General features: G+C 38.8%; 1 protein-coding gene across 2 annotated transcripts in view; it reads left to right on the top strand.

Annotated features, from left to right (window-relative positions):
* Positions 1–26,051, top strand: part of JAZF1 (JAZF zinc finger 1) — a 197,039-nt gene that overhangs the window by 91,850 nt on the left and 79,138 nt on the right. For both annotated transcript variants that reach the window (XR_009818760.1, XM_061996528.1), the window contains exon 2: positions 16,630–16,702. Coding sequence is in view for 1 of the 2 variants with exons in the window: in XM_061996528.1 (XP_061852512.1) it covers positions 16,630–16,702 (73 nt within the window). In the remaining variant the exon portion in view is untranslated. The remainder of the gene's footprint in view (positions 1–16,629; positions 16,703–26,051) is intronic.

Here is a 26,051-nt window from a genome sequence, read left to right on the forward strand (position 1 = left end):
AACTTTTTCTTTGTTATGGGACTTCTTAAAAGCATCTTGTCTGCAGTTCATTGGCAGGCAGACCATGTCAGTCTCCCACTTAGGTGGTTTGTTTATTTCCGTAGTCTTTATTTAATTTGCACCACCTTCCCCATAGTTCTTCATTGTACAAGATGTTTGTCCTCATTTTGACTAAGCTATTTGGTAGTGTGCTGACTGCAGTGAAAAGCTTTAAAGCTAGAATAAATTACTAGATATTTCTCTGCTTCTCACTGCAAATCAATACCACTCTCTAGAGCAAGGGGTGAGCACGCTGACACTGCATTAGGAATGAATATTAAAAGCTGCTAGAATCCAAACTGAAAGGAGAGGGAGATATTTCACTTAGCCTTTGTAGGTGTATTAGTAACTTGAGTAGGAAATACAAGAGGTTTACTGGGAGGGGCAGAGAAAATGCTTTGGGAGAGAGTTCTTGCTGGTGGTCTTAATTTCTCTTGTAATCCAGCCACCACTCTTATGTATTTCATATTAGTCCTGAATCTAAAGAAAGTTCAAATGCAAAAATGAAGTTATATTGTCCTGATGCTGGTAGGCGTGTTGCAGGTGTCTGGTGAACCTGGAGAAAGATTTAATTGCCAATTGGATTCTTTGTTTAGAAATGGCAAACTGAACAAGCAGCCTTTTAATAGGCCATACCTTTTAAAATAAACATCTTTTAAATTGTTTGGTTAAAAGCTATTTCATGAGAAGAGAGAAACAGACTATAAATGAAAAGCCATCTGCTGTTGCATGTAGTAACATACTTGGAAAGGTGATGTTATTTTTCTAATGTTGTGTGCAGTTAGTTACATTTGTAAGACGATTGAAGTAACGTTTAAAGAAAGAACTATTATTTTTAAGGTAGAAAGTGTCTTTCTATAGACTGGTGATAGTCTTTTCGGACCAAATTATGTAATGCTCTTTATATATTTTTTTTATATATGTATTTTTTTAATTGTCCTTAAATTCGCATCAGAACCTTTATCTACTGAGTCTATTTTATCATATCCTTTAAATCATTCTGATAAATGTATGCTGTGCTTTTTATTTTGTAATTGGCTGTTCAACAGAGGAGAAACAGTACAGAAAAAAATCATGATTTATTGCTGTAATAATGGATAATGCTATCAGCTTCTAACAGTTAATTGCTGTTTAGTAACAATAGTAGAATTTAGAAGGTACTAAACCATCACTTTCAGAAGTAATTTTTTTTGGCAGCAATTAAATGTAAAATTAGCAGCTGGGTTGTTTAGAGGAATGTGTGTCTTTTCTCTGAGACACCAGGAAAGGTGTGTATATCCTGTAGATACCTATCATGACCTGAGAAGCTCTTGCTTCTGTTTTCAACATCACTGATATCCTCCTTTCTGCACTACCTGTTTCCAAGTTCTTGATTGAGGAAGAGCAAAATAAATGGTGTTTCGGTAATTCTGAATAGTCAGTTTTTCAAATGGCTATAGACTTGAAAAGGCAGTAAATTTATCAGTTTTGGAACAGAGCAGTACTACCTTTTGAAACTGTACTGAGCTAGGAGAAAGGCTGTGCTTATCTGCATTCTTACAGGGCATTAGAAATACACGTTTCAAGATCACATGTAAAAATGAGTGAATGGATTTTCTGCATATGTAATTCAATGCAAGGAGAACTTTTACTGTTTGTAGGAATTTTTCTCTTTTGTATCTTCTGTCCTCCTCTAACTTAATTAAAACAGATTTTTAATTTTTTTTTACATGTCAGTGTATTTATTAAATTGCTTAACCTTCCCGAGTGTTAAGCAGAAAATGAGCTTTCTCTGCTGAGGAGTCTTCCTAAGCTTGACTTGTATGAACCTGGAGCACTAGTTTCACCTGCCGAAAGGGCAGTGTATTTTTATTTCTATTACAAGAAATATTAAGAAAGTACAGACATTGCAGCTTACATGAACATGAGGCAAAATTGTGCAAGCTGAAGAATCACGTGCAATGTTCTGTGGGCTTTTTTATTGGTTTTAATTTTAAATACTCTTATTTATTATGGTAAGCTAACTTTATATTTATTGGTGTGACCATTTAATTAATAATTCTATCTATATTCATACTCTATGTGAGGGCAAAGAGAGTATTATCAAAGGAACTGGTAACTTACTCCATTTCCTTTGTGTTCACACTGTGCAATTAATTTTTACTTGTTGAACACAGCATGTTTTTGATTGGGATAATAAAGTAAAAGTAGAATGTGTAAGAATGTGCCTTGGCCTTAAAACATTCTTTGATTATTAAACTCATTGATTTCCTTAAACCTCTACTTAATGTCAGCATTTTCAGGCTTATCTGAAAGTATTATTTTAACAGTCCCCATCCCCCCTTGCCTTAAGTTTTGTCTTTCAAAGACACTGAGGGAGGCTTAGCTTAGTTCAATCTGATTTTGTTTTCTTCCACATCAGAGCTATTTGAAGTAGAATATACCCATCTATTTTGAAGGAATGACTGGGAAAAAAAATAGGCGTGACACGGTATTTAAGCAGCAGATAACACTAAGTTCTAACAGGACTGTTTTAATGGTACTGAGTGGCACTAGGAACTAAGGCTGCCACATACCAATTTCTCCTGTGAAGGTGAAGCAGCCTATCTGCCCTGTGCCTCGAGGAAGCCATTTTGTAACACCCCGATATGGTTTCATATCGCAGGGTCTCACAGTTGCAGAGCCTGGGCACTTGCACTGCCCCACCTTTCCATCGCAGGCTGTTGCGCACAGGTTTTCTCACAGTCACTTGCTGTTCCCCTGAAAGGAACAGATTTGGTTGTTATTATTATTGTTGTTATGAAGTGTGGTACCTTCATACCGTCCTTCCTGTCACCACTGGCTTAGCACACCTGTGGGCTACGTGCCTGACAGAAGTGACAGGGGAACCACCGCCGCTGCCGTCGGTGCCATGTGAGAAGAAAGATAGTGCGAAGGGACTCGAGACCTCCTCCTGTTGCGGGAGGTGAAAACATCCATGAAAACACCCCTGCCGCGCTCAGGAAAGGAAATGGCCGGCGACGGGAGCTGACGGCCGGGGCCGCGGCCTCGGCGCCGCCAGCAGGGGGCGCGGTGGGGCCGGCGCTCCTCGGCGGAGCCGGGTGGGAGTGCCCGGACAGAGCGGGGAAGCGCACGGCCGGCTGCAGAGAGTCTGGTAAATGCAGCGCAAGCTGAACCTCGTCGCTGTGACGACGCGCCCCCGCTATTATGTCTTTTCATACCAGAGCTGAAAGTCTCATTTCCTTTAAGTCTTTTAGTAAGGACTCCTGCGAGGCATTTCTTTGCACTTTATCCCCGTGAAGGAGTTTTCGTTGCTGTTGTGTGTCCCTGTGAAGGAGTGACCGTCAGTTCCCGTTGTGGGAAAGGTGTTTCCTCTCAATGACTGGTGGGGTTGAGTTTCTCTTTGTTGAGTTACAGCTCTCCTCTCTCCCACTCGAGCGGATGACACACCAGGGTGAGACAGAGTGTGGAAATTTGCGCTGGGTTTAAAGATGAGGAAAATGGCATTTGTCTGTGCTAAAAACTTGGGTTTTTTATCAAGAAAGTCATACAATCACAGAATGGTAGGAGCTGGAAGGGACCTTCAGAGATTATCTAGTCCAACCCCCCTGCAGAAGCAAGTCCACCAAGATCAGGTCACACAGGAACATGTCCAGGCGGGTCTTGAGGACCTCCAAGGAAGGAGACTCCTTCCTGGGCAGCCTGTGCCAGGGCTCCATCACCCTCACAGTGAAATAAGTTTTTTCTTATGTTTAAGTGGAACTTTTTGTGTTCCAGTTTCATTCCATTACCCCTTGTCCTGTTGCTAGATACCATCGAAAAAAGGGATGCCACAACTTCCTGACACCTACCACATAGATATTTGTAAATGTTAATAAGATCCTCCCCCTCAGTCTCCTCTTCTTTAGACTAAACAGCCCCAGTTCTCGCAGCCTTTCTTCATAAGGAAGATGTTCCAGTCCCCTGATCGTCTTGGTGGCCCTGAGCTGGACTCTCTCCAGAAGTTCTCTGTCCCTCTTGAGCTGAGGAGCCCAGAACTGGACACAGGACTCCAGATGAGGCCTCAGCAGGGCAGAGTAGAGGGGGAGAAGAACCTGCTGGCCACACTCTTCTTGATGCATCCCAGACTGCCATTGACGTTCTTGGCCACGAGGGCACATTGCTGGCTCATGTTCAGTTTATTATCAACCAGGACTCCCAGATCTCTCTCTGCAGAGCTGCTATGCAGCAGGTCAACCCCCAGCCTGTACTGGTGCATGGGATGCAGGACTCTGCACTTGTCCTTGTTGAACCTCATGAAGTTCCTCTCTACCCAACTCTCAGGCCAGTCAAGATCCCGCTGAATGGCAGCACAGCCTTCTGGGGGATCAACCAGTCCTCCCAGTTTGGGGTCATCAGCCAACTTGCTGAGAGTACACTCTGCTCCCTCATCCAGGTTGTTGATGAAGATGTTGAACAAGACTGGCCCCAGAACCGATTCCTGTGGAACTCCACTTGCCACAGACCTCAAACTCGATTCTGTGCCTCTGGGCACAGCCAGCTCTCGATCCACCTCACTGTCCACTCATCTAAGGCACACTGCTTGAGCTTTCTTATGAGGATGTTATGGGAGACAGTGTCAAAAATCTTGCTGAAGTCAAGGAAAATGGGCACATCGTTCCCTGGGACAGAAAATGTCTATTCTCATCCTTCCACAAGCTTCGGCTCATGAGTGGTTGAGTGAGGATAAAACCTAGTTTGTCTTTGTGTTGTGTGAGTTCAGACTATTATGATGAGACTGCAGATGATAGAATGCTATTTTGATGAAGCTGCAAGACTTTGGTTCTCCCCTGCTCTTCAAACTCTTGCCCTCTAGGAGCTGGACTGAGGTCGCCCGATGTCATTTAGTGGATGGCAGCAAACCACTTACCACACTTGGCTAGTTGCAGTGACAGGAGATATGGGAACTGAAGTGGTAGCTTCGGTACATGAAATAATCTGTTTCACTTTACTAGTTCCGAAGATAATTTCAAATTCTTTTTCAAGAACTGACACCGAAGGTACAAAAGTGCAGAGTATCTGCCCCACTGTGTAGTACTTAGGGGCAAACAAAATAAGCTTGTTACTTCAGTTTGATGGTTAAGAGCACTCTCAGAATTTATTCTGTATCAGTGTTATCCCAGTGATTGAGTGTTAGACATTAAAAGGTGTGTTTGGCTGTTATTTAGGTTTATTGTCACTTTGTTTGCAGATATCATTGGCCTCACAGTATTAGGTTCATGTTTGTGTACTATTTTTAGTGATTATGTTTTCCTCTTAGAGGAAACACCTCACTGCAGCCTGCACTCTGCAAGAAATGTACTGGTAAATGACATGTGTATGTGTGTGTTTCTTGTTCTCTGTGGGTTATGCGCATTGCTGGGTATTTAACAGTGGTGACAAATGTGGAGTTGCTTTTAGTCCTGGATAATGCATATTGGTGGTGAAATTCTTTCTAGTGAAATAGTAAAATTATTCCACAGAGTATGTGGAAATGAATTTTGGAAACGATGTTTCAGTAAATAAACACCTGGTATTCTTACACAGCTGGTTCTTACCCTTGAGCCACTAGGCATGATTGCCATCTGGAGGGAGATTCTCTTGAGTGACATGAAGTAATGATGCCATTTTCTTCTTCCTTACAAGAAATTGCTTAGCATTGTGCACACCCTGTCAATGGAAAGCTAAGGTTAGGAATCCAGTCTGTCTCCTCCAAAACTATGCAAAGTAGTAGCCCCAAAGATAAGCTTCTTACATCAATTTTAGTGACTCACAGGAAAAATAGGCATTGTTTCCTTTTGGTACAAGCCTCCCTCAAAATAGACGAAAAAGTCCAGCAACTACTGCTTGCAGAGTGGTGAAGACCCAGTAAATAACTTATAGTAAAAAGCTTTTGGTTTTGGTTCCTGGTAAAGATGAAGAGGTTTAACTTGTGAAGTAGTAGCTGCACTCCCTAAAGTTGCTCATTTTAGTGTTTCCAGCCAAAATTGGAAGTGGCCTGTTTTCAATGATACTTGAAAATTTAGTGCTATGTTGATAGTCTGAAATGGAGATCTTCTGACATTGCAAATGAAATATGTGCCACTGCCATTCAGTTGTGGTTTAGCTGGCCATGGAGTTGGAATATAATCATATTATTTTAACTCCTGGAGATGATTACTACTTTGAGAAATAAACCCCTCAAGTATTAGAACTGTCAAGATAGATATTTTGAACATTTTATCTAAAAAATACCGGGGTTTTATTTCTTTTGGAATGTTTAATCAGGTTTTCATTATTAAAACTAAATGAGAACAAGGGTTTTAGTATTTGAGTAATAGTAATAAAAAAGCAAAACAGAAACCTATACATTTTCATTTTCTTTATTAGGAAAACTAGCTATTCTGAAAAAACTGCTTTCTGTAAAACTGTTTATCCTAGAAAATGGATTTAATCATGTACATGATTCGAAAAAGCACAGATTATGTGGTTTAAGTAAAGATTTCTCTTCTACTACTAGTTACCACGTTTTGCCCAAAAAAGGCCAAACCTCCGAGTAGATTTACCTGAGCCAGGTCTAAGTTATCATAGAAACTAGCTAAACTCCATCCTTAATCAGTCCACTACCAACTCCAAAGATTATTCCCTTATAATTTTAGCAAAATGCTGAATGCAAGGTGAATGCTCCTCTTTCTTTTTTTTTTCTTTTCTTTTTTTTTGTTTTGTTTTTGTTTTATCAGCTTCCAAATAAAATGGGTAATGATGTGTACAACCTAGAGAGCGGAAAAATATGTGAATTTTGGAAGTGGAGGGGTTTTGACTGAACACCTGGAAACTCTACATGCAGGGCTGGGTCTACATTGGAAAGCACACTTCAGCCCTTTTCCTTTTTCTCTCCAGTCTGTCAGCACACGGAATGAAAAAGGCTTTCCCCAAAAGGCATGCTCGTTGCAGCTGTCCTCTGGGAGGGTCACAGCTATGCAAGCAGACTGCTTTTATGGGCCTTCTGTGTCATATCTAGGCAGGTGACACAACTATGTCAACATGAGAACTTGTTTCAACATGCTTTTGCTGTATCCTCCCCCCCCCCCCGTTAGATGGCTGTTACCGACATAAGTGTGCCACTCACACAGAGGACAGTGAGTGTAGTTGGGGTCTACAAAAGTGATTAAAAAGACCATCGTGTTGGTGTGTATGTTTGGGGACAGTGCTGCATGCAATTAAGGTAATTCTGTCATTGTTTCAGTATAGAATAATATCCCTACATGTTGGACTTTTAATTTTGATTAATTTTGGGCACTTTCCTCAATTTGGCTGAATTGCAGGTGAGTGTCTTTCCACACAGTTTTTTAAAACTCTCAGACATCAAAACATGAAACCACAAGAAACGTCATAGTATGGTGAGGAATAAAAATACTAATTTCGTTATTCAAATGGGATCATTTTAGAGATTAATATGTGTTACGTTCTGTGTGCTTGGGTGTTAAGTGTGAACGGGCCTTTTATCTTAGTGCTCTTCAGTGGCACCTCATGAGATTGTTCAACTTGAATGTTGGGAAATTTCATTAAAATGGCATTCTAATTTTTTTCTATTTCAAGCTTCATTAAGTATATTTGCTCTTGGAAGTTGCAAGCAAGATGTTAACATTTAAAATGATTAAAAATTAAATGCATCTTACAATTTTAGAAGTAAAATAAAGTAGCAGAAGACTTTGTTTTTTCCTTCTCTGAGGGACCTTTCAGCACTCTGCTGATCTCCCGTTGATTTGATTAATGAGTATTTTACCTATTAAAAGTAACCATTAATTATTGCATTTGATTTCAACAATAATTTGATGTTTCAAATTAAAACTAATTAACATAAGTGGAAAAGCATCACTGCACATGAAGTGTGCTTGCAGTTCACTACATCTGAAAGATCACAAGATGCCTTGTGACATTTGTAGCTCTGCAGCTAGTTACCAGCAATTATGTTCCATTTGAATAGGAATTAAGTATCTGATTTACAGCATTGCTTTTTATATTCTGAGGCATGAGCTACTGAGACTATTATGAGAATGTCTGCAATCACAGTGCACAGTAATATTCTCTTAATGAATTACAGTTATACTGTCCTACACAGCTCCCTGCTCTGTAGTTGCTGCTGGAGTTTTGACTGGGTTTTTGCAGGAGAGGGCTGTACGGGAGATTACTTAAAAACTGGTTGATAGAGTGCCATACCTTCTACCAGAGGAAACTGCAGGCTGTAGGTTGTAGCCTGTTGCTTACCTGTGCCAGAGGTCCGAGGAGGCCCACTCAGACTGGGGTCTCTCTCTGATCTGTACCACTTTTAATGGAACCAGGAAAGTGCACAGCTTGGATTTCTGTGCTCATCTGCTGGAGCGAGGGGGTTCGAGAAAGCAACAGGAATGCCAGATGGTCCACAAGGAGCTCATGCACCTTGTAATGATGGAAAGGGAGCTGTGATGTTGTTTCTCATGGACTGCATGTGACCTTCAAGCTTCCCACTGAGAGTCCATACAGTATATGATGCTGATTTTTTTTTTCTTACTGTTTAAATAATTTCACAAATTCTGTACTTAGTTTACAGTACTATAAACTGATGTAATGCAAGAAAACAACTCTTAGGGCAACTTCAGGCAAGTTCTGGTCAACCAGATTGCTTCAACCAGATTGCTTCACTGAGGAACAAAGGAACAGATCAGTAGCTTGGATCTGTCCACTACCTTGTGGTTATCCTGGCATGTTTGGCACTATCCAACCTTAGTTAATGCAAATTATTTTGCAGACAGAGGAATGGAAAGTTCTTTTAATTTCTAGCAACAGAAAACTCTTTTTGAGACAGTAGTTTGTCTGTAATAAAGACCACAGGAGTAGCAAAGTAATACATTTTCAAATAAACAGATGAAGGCATGGCTAAATTGATCAAGTGTTTAGGCTGAGAACTTCTGTCCTGTTCTTATTTGTATGTTGTGTTATTTATATATAATATATGGCTCTGGAAAGTTAGACATACTCTCATTTTTCACTTTAATTGCCTGTTTGAAGACAGCATGACAGATCCAAAGGTTGCTTTCAGCAACCGAAGAGCACTGTGGTCACTTACTAGTGTGCAATAATTAACTTAATTGCAGAAATTAGATCATTTTAAATATTCAGGATCCATGTCTGGACTCCACAAATTCTTTCTCCTTTCTGTTGTCTGATATCTGAAAGATACCTGAAATATCTTTTTCTTACATATGGTTATACCACAGTTATTTTTTTAATGAAAGATACTTTTCAAAAGATTTGCAAATTCTCATGTTTACATTTATTTGGCTATTTGATTTTAAATTAAAACCTAAAAATGTCAAATTATCTACTCAGTTGTGTTGCTGAGCTACCATTTTATCATGAAATCCTTTTTGTAATTATGCATTAAATTAACACATGTGAAGCTGCAATCGGGACCCTGTTTGGCTGGGCAATGGAAGGTAAGGGATGGCTGTTATATCTAAGAATTCTGTCTGAATTAAATAGTGGCAGATTCCAAGGATGAAACAGGATTGCTTAGTAATACTGTTATATAAAAAAATTCTACTCCTGTGTTTGCTCTAAGACTGAAGCACAGACCTACAGTTTTTATGTAGGTTATCGGAAATACTGTATATATTACCTTATCATCCAGCAAGATATGACTTTTTCATACGATGAAGTTCTGAGTTCTTATGTCTTACAGACTTTGCATTATAATATGGAGTTTCACATGTGCTGGTCTGCAACGGTGAATGGATGCTTTGGTCTGTAGTGGTGCTCTGAAGGTTTTTGTGCTTTAATTTTCATCTGTCTGCTTTTGGACTTAGTGACCCCCTTTTTTTTAATACAGTCCATCTTGCAGTGATGTCCCCTGACTGCGTCTTACAGGTTCTGCAGTCATAACAGCGAGGGTGAAACACTGGAGTGGTGTCCCTGAGATCAGGATGTGTTACCTATGTCCAGGCAGTTTTTACAAACTCCCATGTTCATCAGGAGCTTCCATGAAATCGCCTCCCTTCCTTGAAGGGGGGCACCTGTGGGAAGAGGCTAGTGTGTGCTGAGCCAGGGTGTTTAATGAGCAGATGCTGCTTTCCGTGCCTTCAGCTGCCTGTGTGTACATGCCCCATATATATACTTGTTGCCTTTTTTCCTGAGGCAGCCTCCATTTGAATAAACCTTCCGTTTGATATTTCTTTTTGCTAACCACTTGCCTATGTGCATAGTAAGTAATTTGAAGTTGTCAAGATTAGCACTATCTTTTTTGTGCTTGCAGGGTTTAGGAAAAGTCCACAGTAGTTTAAACTTTGGTCTGTGACCTATTATGCTTTACCTTGGTTTTGTACTCCATTATCCTTCTGGAGTAATGCAGCAATTGCAATCTATCAGTTGCTGTGGAAAGCATGTGGGCCTGAGTTGAGCAGCAGCTAAGTGCCAGTAGAGCACTGTCAGCCCATGGAGCTGTCTCACAGCAGGCCAAAAAGACTGCAATTTCGCGACCTTGTAGTATTTATGTGACCTGTGTTTTTCAGGGACTTTGGAGGCTTTTTTTTTTTTTTTGGATGGGAGAAATAAACAATTTACTACTGAGAAATTTTTGCATCTGTGGGATAGGCCTAACGGAGAATGTTGTAATAAGAATATCCTGAAGCCTCTAGTGTTCACTGAACCTGTGAAAGTTGAAATAGTGCCTTCATGTTTGTACTTGCCTGAATGTAGCTTTCCTCATCATTTGTTTAATGAGAGCTTAATCTGGAAATGTGGAAGATTTTGCTATTGAATCTGTCTCATATTTTGATACATTTACTTCTGTGGCATTTAACATCCTGACCTTGGAAAGAACTTAACTTTATACAGAAGTATTAGATGTTGTAGGTTTAAAACTCCTAGAGAATCGTAGTATTTATCCTCCAGTGTTCTGTCTCTGAAGCATAGAGTATCAGATAATTAGGGGACTGGGTTAATATCTATGAAATCATACTTGTCCAAGATTTTATTATTTAAATTCACAAGAAGACCTGAATAACACAGCATTTGGAATTGAAACTGTGACATTCATAATGACTTCCTTGTAATGGAGGTTTTGGATGGGGAACAGTTTCCAATAATGTTGAATTTATCTGTTTCTGGCTTTTTAAGCTACATCCATGTAAGAACAATTGTGGACTTTTGAGGAAGCCAACAGAAATGTTTACCTTGGCATCATTAGTGAAGCGAACTAGTTTCAGGGGAAGTATAGGTTTTAATTAACTCACTGAGCTGACTTATATCAGCCAGTCTCAAGGCCAAAGGAAATACAAGACAGGAGCTCTGCGAGCGTGGTGGTGGGCGAGTGGGACGTGTGTGCAGATGTTCTGACCCAGCCAGCTGTCAGTCTCAGGGCCCTCGGTGTTAGCAGCTCACCTCAGTGCAAAAAGGTGAGATTATCATAAACATCTCCCAGTGCCTTGGGAGATTCATCAGTCCTTGGTCCTGGTAAATATGAGTTTTGGAGCTTTTTAAATCCTTTGCAGGACTGTTATTTTCGTAACATCTGAGGCATTTTGTTGCTCTTTTTGAGATTAAACAGAAACAGAAATAACACCCTTGGGTTGGCAAGAGGAGTTTTGTGGTTTTGCTTTTGTTGCAACTATTTGGCTTAAGTAATGGCAAGGCTGATAGAAGACATGTTCTTCAAACCTAAGTCTTTTTAAGATATTGACCCACTGGCACCACTCCCCCATAATATTGACAAGATCAGTGAAATCTGTTTATTACAGCTATCAAAATATTTTGATATTCCAGTCACTTCATAATGCCACTGAAATTTGTTAGCTCTCTTTCTGTGTGCCCTTTATAAGCTGCAGAGTGATATTTCCACGGTGATTTCAATACAGGGGCTTTATGAAAGTAAATTTCTCATGTGAAGTTGCTTACGATAACTTCATTGTATCTTGTAGGGCAAACCTTACTACTCCACTATATAATAACAAAGGATTGGCATGTATTTTTGTGCAGAAATACTCATGTAGAATGAAGTTATATAATTGATGAAGACTGTATTTACATAGGAAATGTAGGCCTTTCCTGTTATTTGCTCTTTAAAATACTTCACTGGGCTAGGATTTTGCAGTGATTTTAGGCTGCAAGTTATTCTGCATAGAGGAAGGTGATCTACTATCTGTAGCTTGTTCTGGTAGCCAGGGATTCATTTTGTTAAAACATGCTCCACAGAAAATGCCTGGCTTTGTCTGAATAGTTCAAAGATGGTGCAGTGCAATTTATGGTCTTAGCCTTAATTAAACACTCGTACTACTTGTCTGGTAGCCCAGGATGAAACAGGTTGTGGATGTGAGAAACTGGAGATGTCTAATCCTACAGGTGATTAGCTGAGTAACCTTTCATGGATATTAGCACTCACACTTCAGTCTTTCAATAGTGAGGTGATGGGACCCAGAACAAAACCCTGGGGTAGTTTATATGAAATATTATTTTCTTTTAATAACATTTCATTAGGGAAAAAAAAATTTAAAAAGCCAAGGTTTTTAAGATCTAACACTATAGTAAAATAAGAGTGCATGGCTAAAAAGCCTTTCAGCGTTACAGAAGTACATAGTGCTTTTCTTTTTCCTACTGTGGAATGAAATCAGTAGAACATAATACTTAAGAGACACCTAATGAAGGCAGCTCGTGTACAGTGAGGTGGCAATTTGTCCTGCCAGATTTAAAGTGTTACAGCAAAACTAATGAAGTAGCAAGTCTTCAATAGCCAATGTTAATTCAAGAAATAAGAGTAACTAAAGTAATGCTAATGAACCGGTCCCTTCAAAATCAGTTGTTCTCTGTGAGCACTGTCTGGAGATTTTTCTCATAAGAAAAGCAACTCACATCACTCCTGGGTTGTACTGCTTAAATACTTTTCAAGCAAAAAAAAATGATCATCTGTGAGTGTTTAATCCATTATAGGTGTCTGCTTGGAAACTATCTACGCTACTTTTGGCTGACCAGCCTATGCATGTTTAAAGAAATGTAAACTAAGCATTTAACGTTATACAGGGCTATTTTGTAAGATTGACAACACATTTTTTCCTCCCCTGCATGTCACCCCCAAGTCAGATAGTTGAGAGTGTTAGCTGATAAAATCCTGGATAGTGGGCTAACACATGTTTGAGGACTGTAGCTTTGGACAGCATGTGTTGTGCTAGAAAAACGGTGATGTGTGAATGTACTTAGGTGTGAGAGAAACAGAGCATCGGTATTCCAGGCTTGAAGGTTCAGCATCAGGGAATACTGCTACTTAATCTTATTGTAGCTGTGTTTGCTGTCTTTTTTAAAGAAAAGTGAATTATTGTCTCTTTTTTTTTTTTAAAGGGAAACCTGAGCAGGTTGCAGTCTTTCTGTAGTCATTAACAATAATGTCTATTCACCCTGTGCTCAAAAGTGTGCTAACTAATGTCAAGAAAGTAAGTTGAGACTGTCTAAATTGGTAGTAACTTACAATAATGGGTGGGAGGAATCAGAGGTCATGGGGAAGAGGACAGTACAGGGAAAGAATTGTAGATGTATTGTATGTACTGTGATAGAAGAGTGAACAACAGGTGGTTATGGATGCCCCTATGTGATTTTTAGCTTGTTCGTGTGTCAAGATATTTTGAGGGGAGAGGATTGAGCAGTGTGACAGCAGGAGAAGGAAAGAGCAATAGGAGGCAAGAGGAATAGCAAGAATTGGGGTTAGGAAGGGTCAGGAGAAAGGAAAGGCACGGCACTGGCTCAGAATGAGGGAATGGAGATGGGAAAGAATGGAATAGTGGCATTTTAAGACAGTGAGACAAAAGTTGGCAGTGGTGAGCAAAGTGTATGTGAGCCCTGGCTAGCAAGGCTGTGCAGGTTTCAGGTGGATACAATGAGGCTGACGGTGCTGCCTTTGTGTCCCCTCATCTGGCAAAGGGCTGTGCTGGGGCTGCATGGCACAGCTGGCCTGGTCTCTGCTCTTTTCTGCTCTTCTCTGAGGGGCCATGTGGTGGCCCCAATACAAATCCCTGTGCTTTCTATTTATTTTCTGTTATTATAGCTGGGGAAGAGAAATAATATCCGACAGTGTTACGTATCGTTCCTGCTACAGTGCAGAAGTGAATGCAACATTCTCATGATGGGCAACCCAGCAGCTGGTTGCAAGAGGAATAAAAATGTGTCAAGCATTTTGAGTGTTAAATTTGTGCAAGATTTTCTTACCTCTTCCTGGGTTGTTGGTTTTTTTTAATGGAATTGGGATATGCAACACAATTGACTTTAAATACATGTGAAGCGTGATACATGGAGGAAGGGATAGAAACACTGAATGGAAAGTGTGTGTAGTGTGTTCCTGATATGTCAGGGGCAGCACCTACAGAGAGATGGAGCTGTGCTTTACTGAGGTGCCAGCAGGCAAATTTCTGTGCTTTGATAACACACTCCTACAAAAGTTATGAGGCTTTTTTTTCATTTTCAACTGGGGTTACAGTGAGCCACTGTCAAGCAGCAGAAGGGTGATGGACTCTCTATTAGAACTTTCCCTTGTCCTCTCCCAGAGATATGTGCAGCACTCTGATGTAAAACAGCCCCAATTTTGTCTCCTTCTGTCACAGAAACTGTGGTTTATTGATGGAGGTTAATCCCATTTAAGAACTGGATTAGCAAAGATGTAGTCATTTAACCACAGATGCCTGAACTTGGGTTGAGGCAGTTCTCAGATAGTCCTGTCTGGGATTAATGCTCTGCAGACGTTCTGGATCGAGACAGTTTCGTGGCAGGCCATGCACCACTGAAGTATAAATCTAACAGAGCTCACCATGACAGTTGTATGCTTGGCCTGCTAAGTGACTGTGGGTTTTGTGGAAACAAAGGCGAATAAAAGGTCTGTGTGTGTTGCCTGAACTTAACTTCCTCAGAGAAGTGAATTATAAAGATAACACAGAAGATAACTGATGCTTCCCTGTCTTTGGTTAGCTTAACACAGAGGGTATCATGCTGGTAATTACTGCAGAATTTCCCCAGGCACCCGTAAGATCTGCTTCTTTTAAGGATAACAGGCTTGGGGTTGCTGGTTGGATTGGCACTTGTGCTTTTATCCCTCTTCTCTAAACTTCCTTAAAGGTGTTTATCTCTTTAGGAACATATCTATAAAGGCACATTAGCAAATCCCGGAGCCTGAGCTTTGCAAGAGCAAATGTAGGAAGAAAGATTAGGATCAGTCTGAGCTTTGAGGGGGTGGGGCAGGGGATTCCCTGCTCAGTAAGTAAATGTATTATCTTCTTGGGGCAGTGGTATGACAAATGTACTTTCCTCAAGCGCTGTCACTATTCAGTTCAGTTAAAAATCCTCCTTAAGGCAGGGCAGTAGAGATGGATGTTAAAACAGTTGTATCATATTTCAAAAAGAAAACAAAACACACTGAAGCAACTGATCAGGGCAAACTATTGTGGCTGGTATACTGGTATCAGAATAATGAGCTTCTTAAGATTAACAGTGCTTAAAATTGTAGGATGAAGAAAGAACAATCTAAAATACGGGTTTTGCTTGGAGTTCCTCTGTCTCTTTCCTCCCCACCCATAACAACAAAGTAGATGCTTCACTGAAATAAAGATAGATAGCAGCAGTGCTATGGGGAGCCGTTTAGTAAAAGCAGTTTGTAGTCTATATAGTTAAAATGCAGAAGTTGCACCCAGGATAGCTTTTACAGTAATGCATAAAAGCTGCTGTTAGTGACTGTAGTCATCTGTACAGGCATGATGCACATTTTCCACTGGGAACTTTTGAAGTTTGTTTATGTGCAGCTCCTCAAGGTGAATTTCTACAATGCAGGGCAAGACTGTATTTGAAACCTCTAAATCCTTTTTTGGTTTTTTTTTGTTGTTGTTTAAGAAAACTACATAAGCTATGGGCATACTCCCTTGGTTTTGGTTTCAGAAGTTTAAACCAAGACTACTTCTTTGTTAGATAAAAGTGAAACTTAACTGAAGAGGACAATGAAAACAGTGATTGGAAACATATTCTTTCATTTGAGTCTGAAAGTTAGCATTCGAGGGAATTGGATTGTATTTGCTTCAGGGCTTTTGGTGGGCAGTGCTCTGCTTGGCAAGAACTTCGCTCCAAGTGCATTTTTTATTACTTTTCTGATTGAGAGCTTCAGAAAATAAGCTGTAGAAAAAGAGAGAAAGCAAAATTTAGAGATGCAGAAGGAAAGTAGCAAGTCCCAGCTGAAGATATCTAACCACCCTTGAAACATCTCAAAATGTGTCAGCCATTTTTAGAAACAGCTGCATCAGGAAAAAAGAAAGCTTGATCCTTATAACACTGTAAATCACGGAAAGCAGTGAAAACTAATATTTATGAGGAGGATTGTGAAAGCTTGTGTGACAGTTAGAAATTACATCACTGTTGATATTTCAAATTCTAATGTAAAGTAACGCCATACTGTGTTTATGAATGATTGTGCTGTGCTACATGTACTCTATATGGATAAACTGGGTTCAGCTGTGTCATATCTCTAGTCTTCACTTACATTACTATGCAGTATCTAGTCCCATATGTTTCAATGTAAATGTAGAAAACTCAATTTAGGGTATATATTTTTTATTCCAGATACGGACCCACGTGTATTAGAGAAACAAGAACTTCAGCAGCCAACCTATGTTGCTCTAAGTTACATTAACAGGTAAGCATGGTTATTTTTTCAGGTATAACTGGTGTTTGTTTGCACAATATATGTGTATATGCATATGCCAAAATAGTATGATTATGTATGCACTCTGGTTTGGTTTCTGTTATTATGATAACACCTGTTTTAGAAAGACTGTTGAGTTAAGATGTAAGTAAATTTTTAATCATTTTTACATAGGGCACAAGCAGCCCTTCTGCTGTACCACTCAGATACTCAGGGGATCAGTTTTTAGCATTTTATGTTTAAGCTAAATCTTGTGCAAAACAAGCTAATTTCTCTTTGCTTATTTTTCTGCTTCCTTGTACTCCACAAGGAGTAAGATTTTTTTTTTCCCCAGTCAAAAGTGAAATCTAACTGAAAATAGTTCAATATGTAAGAGAGTTTTTTACACTACTTCAGGAGGTTTTCAACCACAGTGTGAATCTTTAAAAATCTCACTTACTAGCCCTAAATAACCTAAAACTTGAAAAATTTGAGAAATTAAAACAAATTTTAAAGCTTTTAGCTAAATAATTGGGCCTTGGCTTTTCAGTTATTGACTGATGGCAGGCTGAAACCTCCAGAGTACTCCAGTACAGAGGAATGGAAGGGCTGCTTGTGTTTCAGACTGTGTTATGATAAAGAGTAGCCTGAGAGTCATTCCTTATTTTCCCTTTCACCTAAGCACATCACAGAATTCACTGTGAGGTAGGTCAGATTGCTGTTTGTGTGGAAGAAGAGTTGACTCACAGAGTATGCTTAATGGAAGGGAAAGATGGCAAGTTTTGTGCAGCGGCAGTGGCTCCTTTTTCAGTATGTTTGGCAAGCTGACTTCTAATCCTAAATGTATGCTGTACAGGAAGTGTAATTCTTTATCTAAACCCCTTTTCCCTGCTATAGATAAATCAACATGCCTCTTCTGGAATTATTTTGCCAGTTTTTACATCATAGTGACCTTTTTTTCTTCAGGCGTATCTTGGTTGAAAGTTCCAGTTTGTTGCATTTTGGAAATGCATTCCTGGGAAAATATTCTGCATGGGGTTACTGGTTTTTATACATGAGACACCAGTTTCCTGTTGAATCTTTGCTATCTAGAAGATGAGATACAAACTCACAAGCCTGGAAGATTAACCCAAAATTTAATTCAGGATAGTTTGAGTTGATTCAAACTCTCAGGTCATACATAATGCAAATTTTTTCTTTCTAATTCAACTTCACGTTAAAAATGAAAAAAAGCCCCCAAACCAACTAACAAAGCCAAAACGAAACTTTTTCAGACACAGAATACACTGTTTGGCCTTGTATAATATTTGCTGTAGAGAATCCCCAGGGGACAGGGGAGAACACTTAGAGGTATGTAAGAAGTGGTGTTCACTTGATGAAATTCATCAAATTTTCACCACTGCTGAGACTATGATGACGAAGAATAGCTGGTATTGACGTGATTTCCTACTTGGCAAGTAACTCCTGTTCTTCCTGGAGACGGTCCTACCCTTTAAAACCCATTTTGATATTAGCCATGACCTTTTTTAACACTTATTTCTGCTGATCTCATTTAATGTATCAAACTTTTTTTTTTTTTTTAATATATGTTAAGGAAAAGCTCTCTTAAGGCAACAGAAAGTGCCATGGGACTTGATCCATTTGAAATCAGACTACTTTTAAGCAATATGTCATTTAGACGTCATGATTTTAGTACCCTTTGTCATTGAGTTCTGTGTGACTGAGTTTTAGTTATTCACTACATATTTTGTTCAAACTTTCTTACCCGTTCCATTCTGAGAAATAATTCTGCAGAACTGAAAACCTAATCTGAATTGACTCTTGTTTAAGCCAGCTGCCATTTAATTGCACTTTTAATTATATTTCAAGTTTTTTTGAAGTGCTGATATCATGCATTGAACCACCTGCTCTTTGCAGCTGAAGCTCTTGAGGGAGCAGCAATATCCATTACACTGCAAGACATGCCTGTCTATTTCCCACTACATACACCAGAGCTCAGTTCTGCTTTGTTGTCCCAGGCTATGAACTCAGATTTTGTAGCCTAATACATGTCATAAACATGTTGCATACTGTTAGATATCAAACACCAGATACTGCTGCACTTTTTTAAAACCCTTGCTTTTATGGCTTCCAAGTGGAACTGAACTTAGCTCAGTTCCTGCTGTGAATGCCAGACCTTAAAACAATCTTCCTCTGCAGGTTTGTATATTCAATACATTATATGTGGGACATTGCTCTTATGGAGCCTGGGAAAATAGGGACTTCTCATTCTCAGGGACTGTCAAAATTGTGTGATAAGATGTACACTTAATATATGTTGTGGTAGAAAGATTAAGTGGGTGTGCTTTATGCTGTGCCCATTGCCCTGTTGTATCATAGCCGTTATAAGCTAAAACAAAACAAAACATAAATCTGAGTTTGATAGCTGGGAGGATAAAGAAGCAGTAAAGCAGATAGTGGAGACAGAAGGGTAGAGGACTCTTTGTTTCCAACCTGAAACATACTCTTTCTTCCGTTTCCCTTCTAACCCTGTTTATTTTCTCAGGCTTATGAATACAGCAATATTGTATGTGTTCTGAAACAACCTTCAGATTGTGAATGTCTGAATCTGTAAGGCTCTGTCTCTTTTCTCTGCTGGAGATTTACTGCCTTTACAGCTTTCAATAACTACACACAGATGCAGCTTCCATAGTGTGTGATCCTGATGTAGACAGATAACATTCCTTTTAAACCTGGTAGACAAAATATAAATTGTAGGTCGTAATGGTTTATTATCACTACATCAAACACTTGCACCAGGCACCGACTGAATTGATGCAAATCCTTTTCTCAGATGAAGTTTAGTATAGTCTTTGTGCAGTCTGTTGCAATTGATGACTGTTCCCTACTAACTTTTGGTTTGCTTTCTTAGAAGTAAAAATTGGAGCCAGTAATACACACTACTTGCCGAAGCAGATGCAGTTTCATCTGCTTCTGTTGTATAAATACAGAGTGGTTTGTCTGCAAGGAGTTCAGTGGTGCTACTACATGAGTAGTATACTGGCTGTGATCTGCCAGGGGAGTTGCAAATGAGCACTTTGGCCAAGATCCTGAAGTACTTTATAGAGGTATTTCCTTTGTATGTGGGTCAGTACACCTCCATATTTTGTATTTCATTCAAATGCAGAGATGCGCAGTGATGATTGTTAATATGACTAAGAATTTTGCTTGGTGTTTATTAGAACCTGCATAGTGCTTATTGTGCCTCTGAGTCTGTAGTCTGTGTTATGGTATTACTCTGAATCTGTTAGTCTGTATTACTGTGTTATTATTTGCTGTATTGACATGGAATGTGAAGTGTCTGTTGGTGCTGCAGCATACTGTCAAGGCTTTTAGACTTGTGCAGTATAAAGGAGAGAGACTCTCAGTATTTGTGTATTTTTAACATTTGTTTGATATGGACACTGCTGGTTACCTGTTAGTGATCAAAGCAGCTGTTATGGGAATGGTTTGTTGGTTTGCTTTTTGGATTTTTTTTAAACAAACAAACATCCCAGCATTATTACTAAAACAAGTAAGACAACAGAGGCATACAAATGCTTCCTCTGACTAAAATGATAAAACTAAAAAAATGCTAAAAATAAAAGGCTTTGATTCCAAAACATAATGAATGAAAAATCCTTTACCATTGGTTAAAGGAGGTATATTCGACTTTCAGATGGTAAGTACCAGAAATAGGAAGAATGCATAATTTATTGGAGTAAATTCCTTTAATCTTGAAAACAGAAGGTGGTAAGTGAAATAGTAACCTGTATTATTGGAAGCACATGCCAAAAAAGAATTAAGTGAGCACTTCATCCAGTTTCTATAAAATATATTTTCCTTAGATGCAGAAATCGCTTTGATTAAAAAATGTTTGTTATGGTGAGGGAGGCTAGCAGGCACCTACAGCTGAAACTAAGCTGGTGTAATCACAGTGTTGTTGTTGTCTACCGCAAATGTTGTAATAGCAATGTCAAGGAAATGTTGAAAGTAAACACTGTTGTAATGTTAAAATCTTTAAAAAGCTACCAAAATACTTTTAAGCACATTCATCCTAGGGAGTTTTTTTTAATAGTGGTTTTCTGTTGATAATTGACATCATACAGGAAATGTTATATAGTAAAATAAGTTTTAAGCATCAATCCTGTAAGTAGTTACAACACCCTAGGGTGAACATTTTCAGTGTTGCCTGTGGACAACCTATTGAATGAGACTGTTGAATGTCTGTAAAGTTCATTCTTACACATAACTGGGAGCACAAACCAAGCCTGTGATCAAAACTGGATGGCAGTCTTACATAAATAGTCTAAGGTTGTCCTTTTAGTGTGTCTCTGAGGCAGTCCTAACATTTTTATTCCTTCATTCAGATTTTATTTTTAACTAGTAAGATTTTTCCCTCACTGTTAACATTATAAATTACTGTAGGCTCCAGGTTTCTCCCCTCAGTTCCCTTTCCTTTCAGTGGTCTTTTACTTCTCAAGAAGAAATTTTCCTGCTTTGTTTCCTTTTTCAATACCATTAGAAGTAAAATCAGTCATTTCTGTGAGCAAAATGAATTAATGACATGTAAAATACTAACCACTGCAAACTGAACGTGTGTCTTGTCCAGCTCACTAATTCTGCTGTTACTATTTTTTCCAGGAATAAAATTAACAGCAAGCACTATAGGATTTAATGATCATTTGAAAGTTATTTTTAAAAGCGATAGGTCTTGTAGTGATATATTTAGTGTGCACTGTGTTATTAATGCAGTAATAAGAAGAATGCTTTGGATTTGGAGGCTGTGCCCTTTGACTGCTTAGCAGAGCATCGAAACCGCATACTTTATTTCTTTGGCCTTAACTTTTGTTTTTAAGGTGTCCTGCTCAGTCCTTTCTCTACAGGATGTTCAGTCTTGCCATCAGCCACTTACATTCATATCCATTCTTTATCACTGAGGATAGCTTCTGCTGTATGTTTCCTGTGACAGTTGATTCTGTCTATGCATTTAGTTATTACATGCTTTTAGTGATTCATGTTAAAGCTAAAGCCTACCTAGCAGCATTCACAGCTTTTGCAACACACGGCACTTCTTCCTGTAGTTTGACTATGACTGGTTTTCCAGGGGTAAGCTGTTAGCAGAAGTAAAATATGAAGCTAATGAAAGACTGTGACTTCTCAGAGGTCATACCCAATACCCAACTAGATGTACCACAAAAAAGTTTATAGAACATTTTCTCAGCAGCAGTGCAAACTCTGTTGCTTCCTTTTTTTTCCCTAAGAGCATGAGCCTTAAGTTTTTTGTGTAACATGTGGAAGACCAACATTCAGTTTTCTTCTCTCTGATCCCTTAAGAGTGTTTTAATAATACGACTTTCAACTGGCTTGCAGTAGGGCATCATTTATCCTCTTGTCTCCTCTTGACATTTCTCCTATTTGCTTCTTGATTTCTGTATACTGTCACTGGACTGCCTTTTTAGGCACAATGTGGAATGAAACGGAGAGAAGTAAGTTTGTTTCTCCTTGCTTTCTTAACGGATGCTTTTTCAGAAGATGTTTGCAAAATGGAACACTTTTGAAACAGCATCTTCCTCTAAAATAGGTATTCCTTGCAGCATTCACCTGAAAAGCAGCAGATCAGACTTAGTGTTTCTAATTCAGGCCTGAGATTTCAACTTTGAAGGTGTGTTACTGGTGGTACATTTTGTTTAATTGAGGTGTACTACACAAATCTTTAAAATCTGAATTTTAATCTCAAAATAGTTCATTTGACTTAATGAAAAGGCAAATTTTTTTGGTAGCTTTTTTCAGTATAGTGTACACTTTCTTAATTCTCATGTCATGGCTCAGAAGCAAAAGAGACAAGAAAGACTTTCAGAAATCTGGCTGGAGATGAATTTTTATGCACAAGAAAATCAGAGCCAGTGAATCTGACAAACTCTTGCTGTGCCACCTGTTCAGACTTGCTACATTTTATAGTGCCTAGTACCACAGTTCTTGCCCTTTGTCTTAAAATGTAGCTTTTACTTTCTGTAACATGATACTGTCTTGTTTGAGTTGAGTATCACCTCTCTGTAAAAGTGCAGCTATTCCCTCATGCTATTGATTCTCCTCATGTTGAAGGTGCATGCCAATGCTTCCAGTAGCTGCTGGCTTGAATGCATGTGACAGAATACAGAAAGGAAGGGATCAAAGTAACATGTCAATTGCCAGATAACATTTTTCTGTCTGAGCTTATTTTTAGGTTTGCAGTGACCAAGTAGGTCATGTGTTTTTATTCATGTAGCCATATCTTTATGCTCTGCTATTTGACTTGTTCTGGAGATGGAACAAGACAAACTTCAGATGATAATTCAAACAAGATGTGCAGAAATGAATGTAAATTAGGGTAGGGGGAATGCCTTTTGATTTGGAAGGATTTATGCAGTTGGTTTCATTTTCTCTTTTTATCAGTTTCAAGCTAAGCAAAACTGAAGATTTATATAATGTACAGCTCTCTTATTTCATGTCAGCAGTAAAGATCAAAAAAGCAGATTATCTTTTTTTTTTGAAAAGCCATATTGCCATGCCCTGAAATAAAAATTACATCATTAATTAAAATGTTTTGGGCACTGAAAGAATGCATATTAGCTGTAGGATTGGGTTTTTCTTTTTGAGGGGTAATTAGCTTCCTTCTGGCAATGCTCGTATGGAAGACTCAGGGACAGAAAAAATTCCGTCTTGTGAATCTGAAGAAGCATTGCCAAGTCAGCATTGTTCCTTGTGAGTGTGCATGTACACACCTCTCTGAGTGTAGTTTCATTAGCAAACGCTGGAGCCATCAGTATAAATCTGCAAGATTTACAGGATTCTTATCTTTATCTGTATGTCTTCATCTCTTATCAATTGATGAAAAAATCATCTTGTTTTTCTGGCACCGTTTTTTGTCTTGGCCACTCCTATTTCACTTCTCAACTTTCTGCATATATTTTCCATTTACTCTTGCACAGGCCACTTCATTTTCAGGAGGGAGGAGAGAAATGTTTTCAGTTTCCCTTGCTTTAAAAAGGAGGACATTTATTTTCTGGTCTGTTTAAATTTGTTCATAAGCAGTAGTAGTGCTTTCAGAAGGACTGTGTGTTTGCTGTACAAAAAAAAAATATTCAGATATTTCATTGTCAGCTCTGTGGGGTAACAGCTCTCTCGGTATCTGTTTCTGCGTATGATAGCACGAGGCCTTTGTTCTGATTATATTCCAGTAATAATGTAGGTTTATTCTTCGTATTATGGTTATCTAACATATTCACAAAGCTGTTTGTGACAAACACAGTAACTACTGTGCCAGCTTCAGATCCACTGCACAAATAAGAATTTGTGGACACAGTATTATGCTTCAATTACAGAGTGGAGGATGAGCAAAAACTTTGCATTTGTGCATTAGTTTTCGTCCAAGTACAATCTGAGAGAAAATGGCTGAAAACAATGGCTGTTCTATCTTTTAGCACTCTCAGAAATGGCTGCCGTATACAGCTAGTTACCTCCTATTGTGATATGGTTTTTTCTTGAACTCACCATCGATAACAGCAAACAAACGTTACACAGATAAGAGGGAATTACAGGCAAAGTAGATAATTTTCTAGGAAAGGTCCTTACTGACCAATTTTTTGCTAAAAGCATGTCATGAGCATCCAAGCTAAATGTGGTGACTTAGAGATTGGCAAGCTTACCATCCCTGGAATCTCAACCAGCGTCTGGTAATATTCATAGACAGTGGCCTGATTACTTTTTGAATTTAAAGTTTACTTATTTGTACATTTGGTACAAAAGTAATTGTGCTTTTCTTTCTAATTTCACTGATTTTTTTCAAAATAAATATATTACTTGGTAATGTTACCCATTTAGATTTGTTGCAAAAAGGCATGCAGAGGAGTAATCTACAGTAAAAATAAGATTTTCAAATAAATTTAGTGTTTTAAAATGCCAGTGACTGCTTTATGTTCCTCTTTGTTAGCTTTTAAATATGCTAGTACATTGCATATTCTTAGATTCCTTCCAGTAATGAATATCCCTCTAATTTGTAATGTATTAAAATGTAACAGATTACATTCCAGAATAATTTCTTATGTGTCTGTTTCCATCCCTCCTCCTTCATTCACATATTTGCATATAATGCTTCCAGGTAAGGGCTAGATGGTCTCTAAAGCTCTCTTCCAACCCCTTCCATTCTATGAAGGGCTCTCACATATAATTTGTAAAGTCATGCAGTATTCAGTGAGGGACAGGGACTGTGAGCATAAAAGCCATGTAGCAAAACAGAGTTGCAGCACAAGGCAGTTTGCAGGGCTGTAAAAGTGAGAATTTGCACAATGAAGTAGAAATAAACCCCTGAAACTGGTGTGCATATACAGGCTATTTCTGATATACAGCTGTTTGAACATGTTTGTGAATACAGGTGGGTAGTTACATACATTTTGATTTCTGAATATTTAACTCTAATGTCTGATCCAGTCCATTTCAACACTAGTTGATGTGTATGTTTGCTTTACACACTGTTTAAGTGACCTACGTTGGATTAAGGTGGCCTGAAACAGTCAAAAAACTTGATTGGTTCAGCAAACAAATACTATTGAAAGGAGACTTTATTCAATTCATTTGGCACAGTTGTAGCACAACTCACCAGACTGATTGAATTCAACTTTCTGAGTCTCACTTTCTCTGAAGCAGACATTGGATTCTTCCAGTTTCCCAGAGAACTGAAAAAAGTTTCCTTTCTTTGTTATTGTTGGGTGTTTGTTGTTTAACTCAAGCACATTTTTTACCTCTATTGGTGTAAGAGGATATAGGCAGAAATAGAAGTAATTACAACAGTATTTCCATCTGTAAGTGTAAATGGTCTGCAGGGGTGGGCACTGCTGATTTGTCTTTGATTCACTGAGGAATTGTTGTGACTTTGCCTTCCATGGTTATTTATTAGCACGTCATTTTTAGAGTAAATTTTGCAATGGATGTGAAAGTCACCATGACAGGGAGGGAAGCAGCTGTGGATTTATGTGCTCTACAGCCTTGGTGCTACCATCTATGTGAACATGGAGAGGTATTTCGGTGGGACTAGCCCCATCCTAAATTTGCATGACAGCCCATGTTAAACTCTTTCTCCTGAAGTAGTGTAACCTTCCTTTTTCAACGCACCATTATTTCTTTGGTATCTGCTGCTGTGGTGTACTGCAGGGAATTGTGAAGATTTGAATGATTTTCCTCTGATTTCCTTTTAATGCTGTAAGGTGGAGATTACTGAATTTCAGGTGTGGGTTTTGTTGTTCTTTCAGCTTCTCCTCAATGTAATCTTTGTCTGGCATTTCTTAGGTCTGTTAATCTCAAGTGT

Source organism: Colius striatus, chromosome 5 (assembly GCF_028858725.1).
Source record: "Colius striatus isolate bColStr4 chromosome 5, bColStr4.1.hap1, whole genome shotgun sequence".
Classification (NCBI taxonomy): domain Eukaryota; kingdom Metazoa; phylum Chordata; class Aves; order Coliiformes; family Coliidae; genus Colius; species Colius striatus.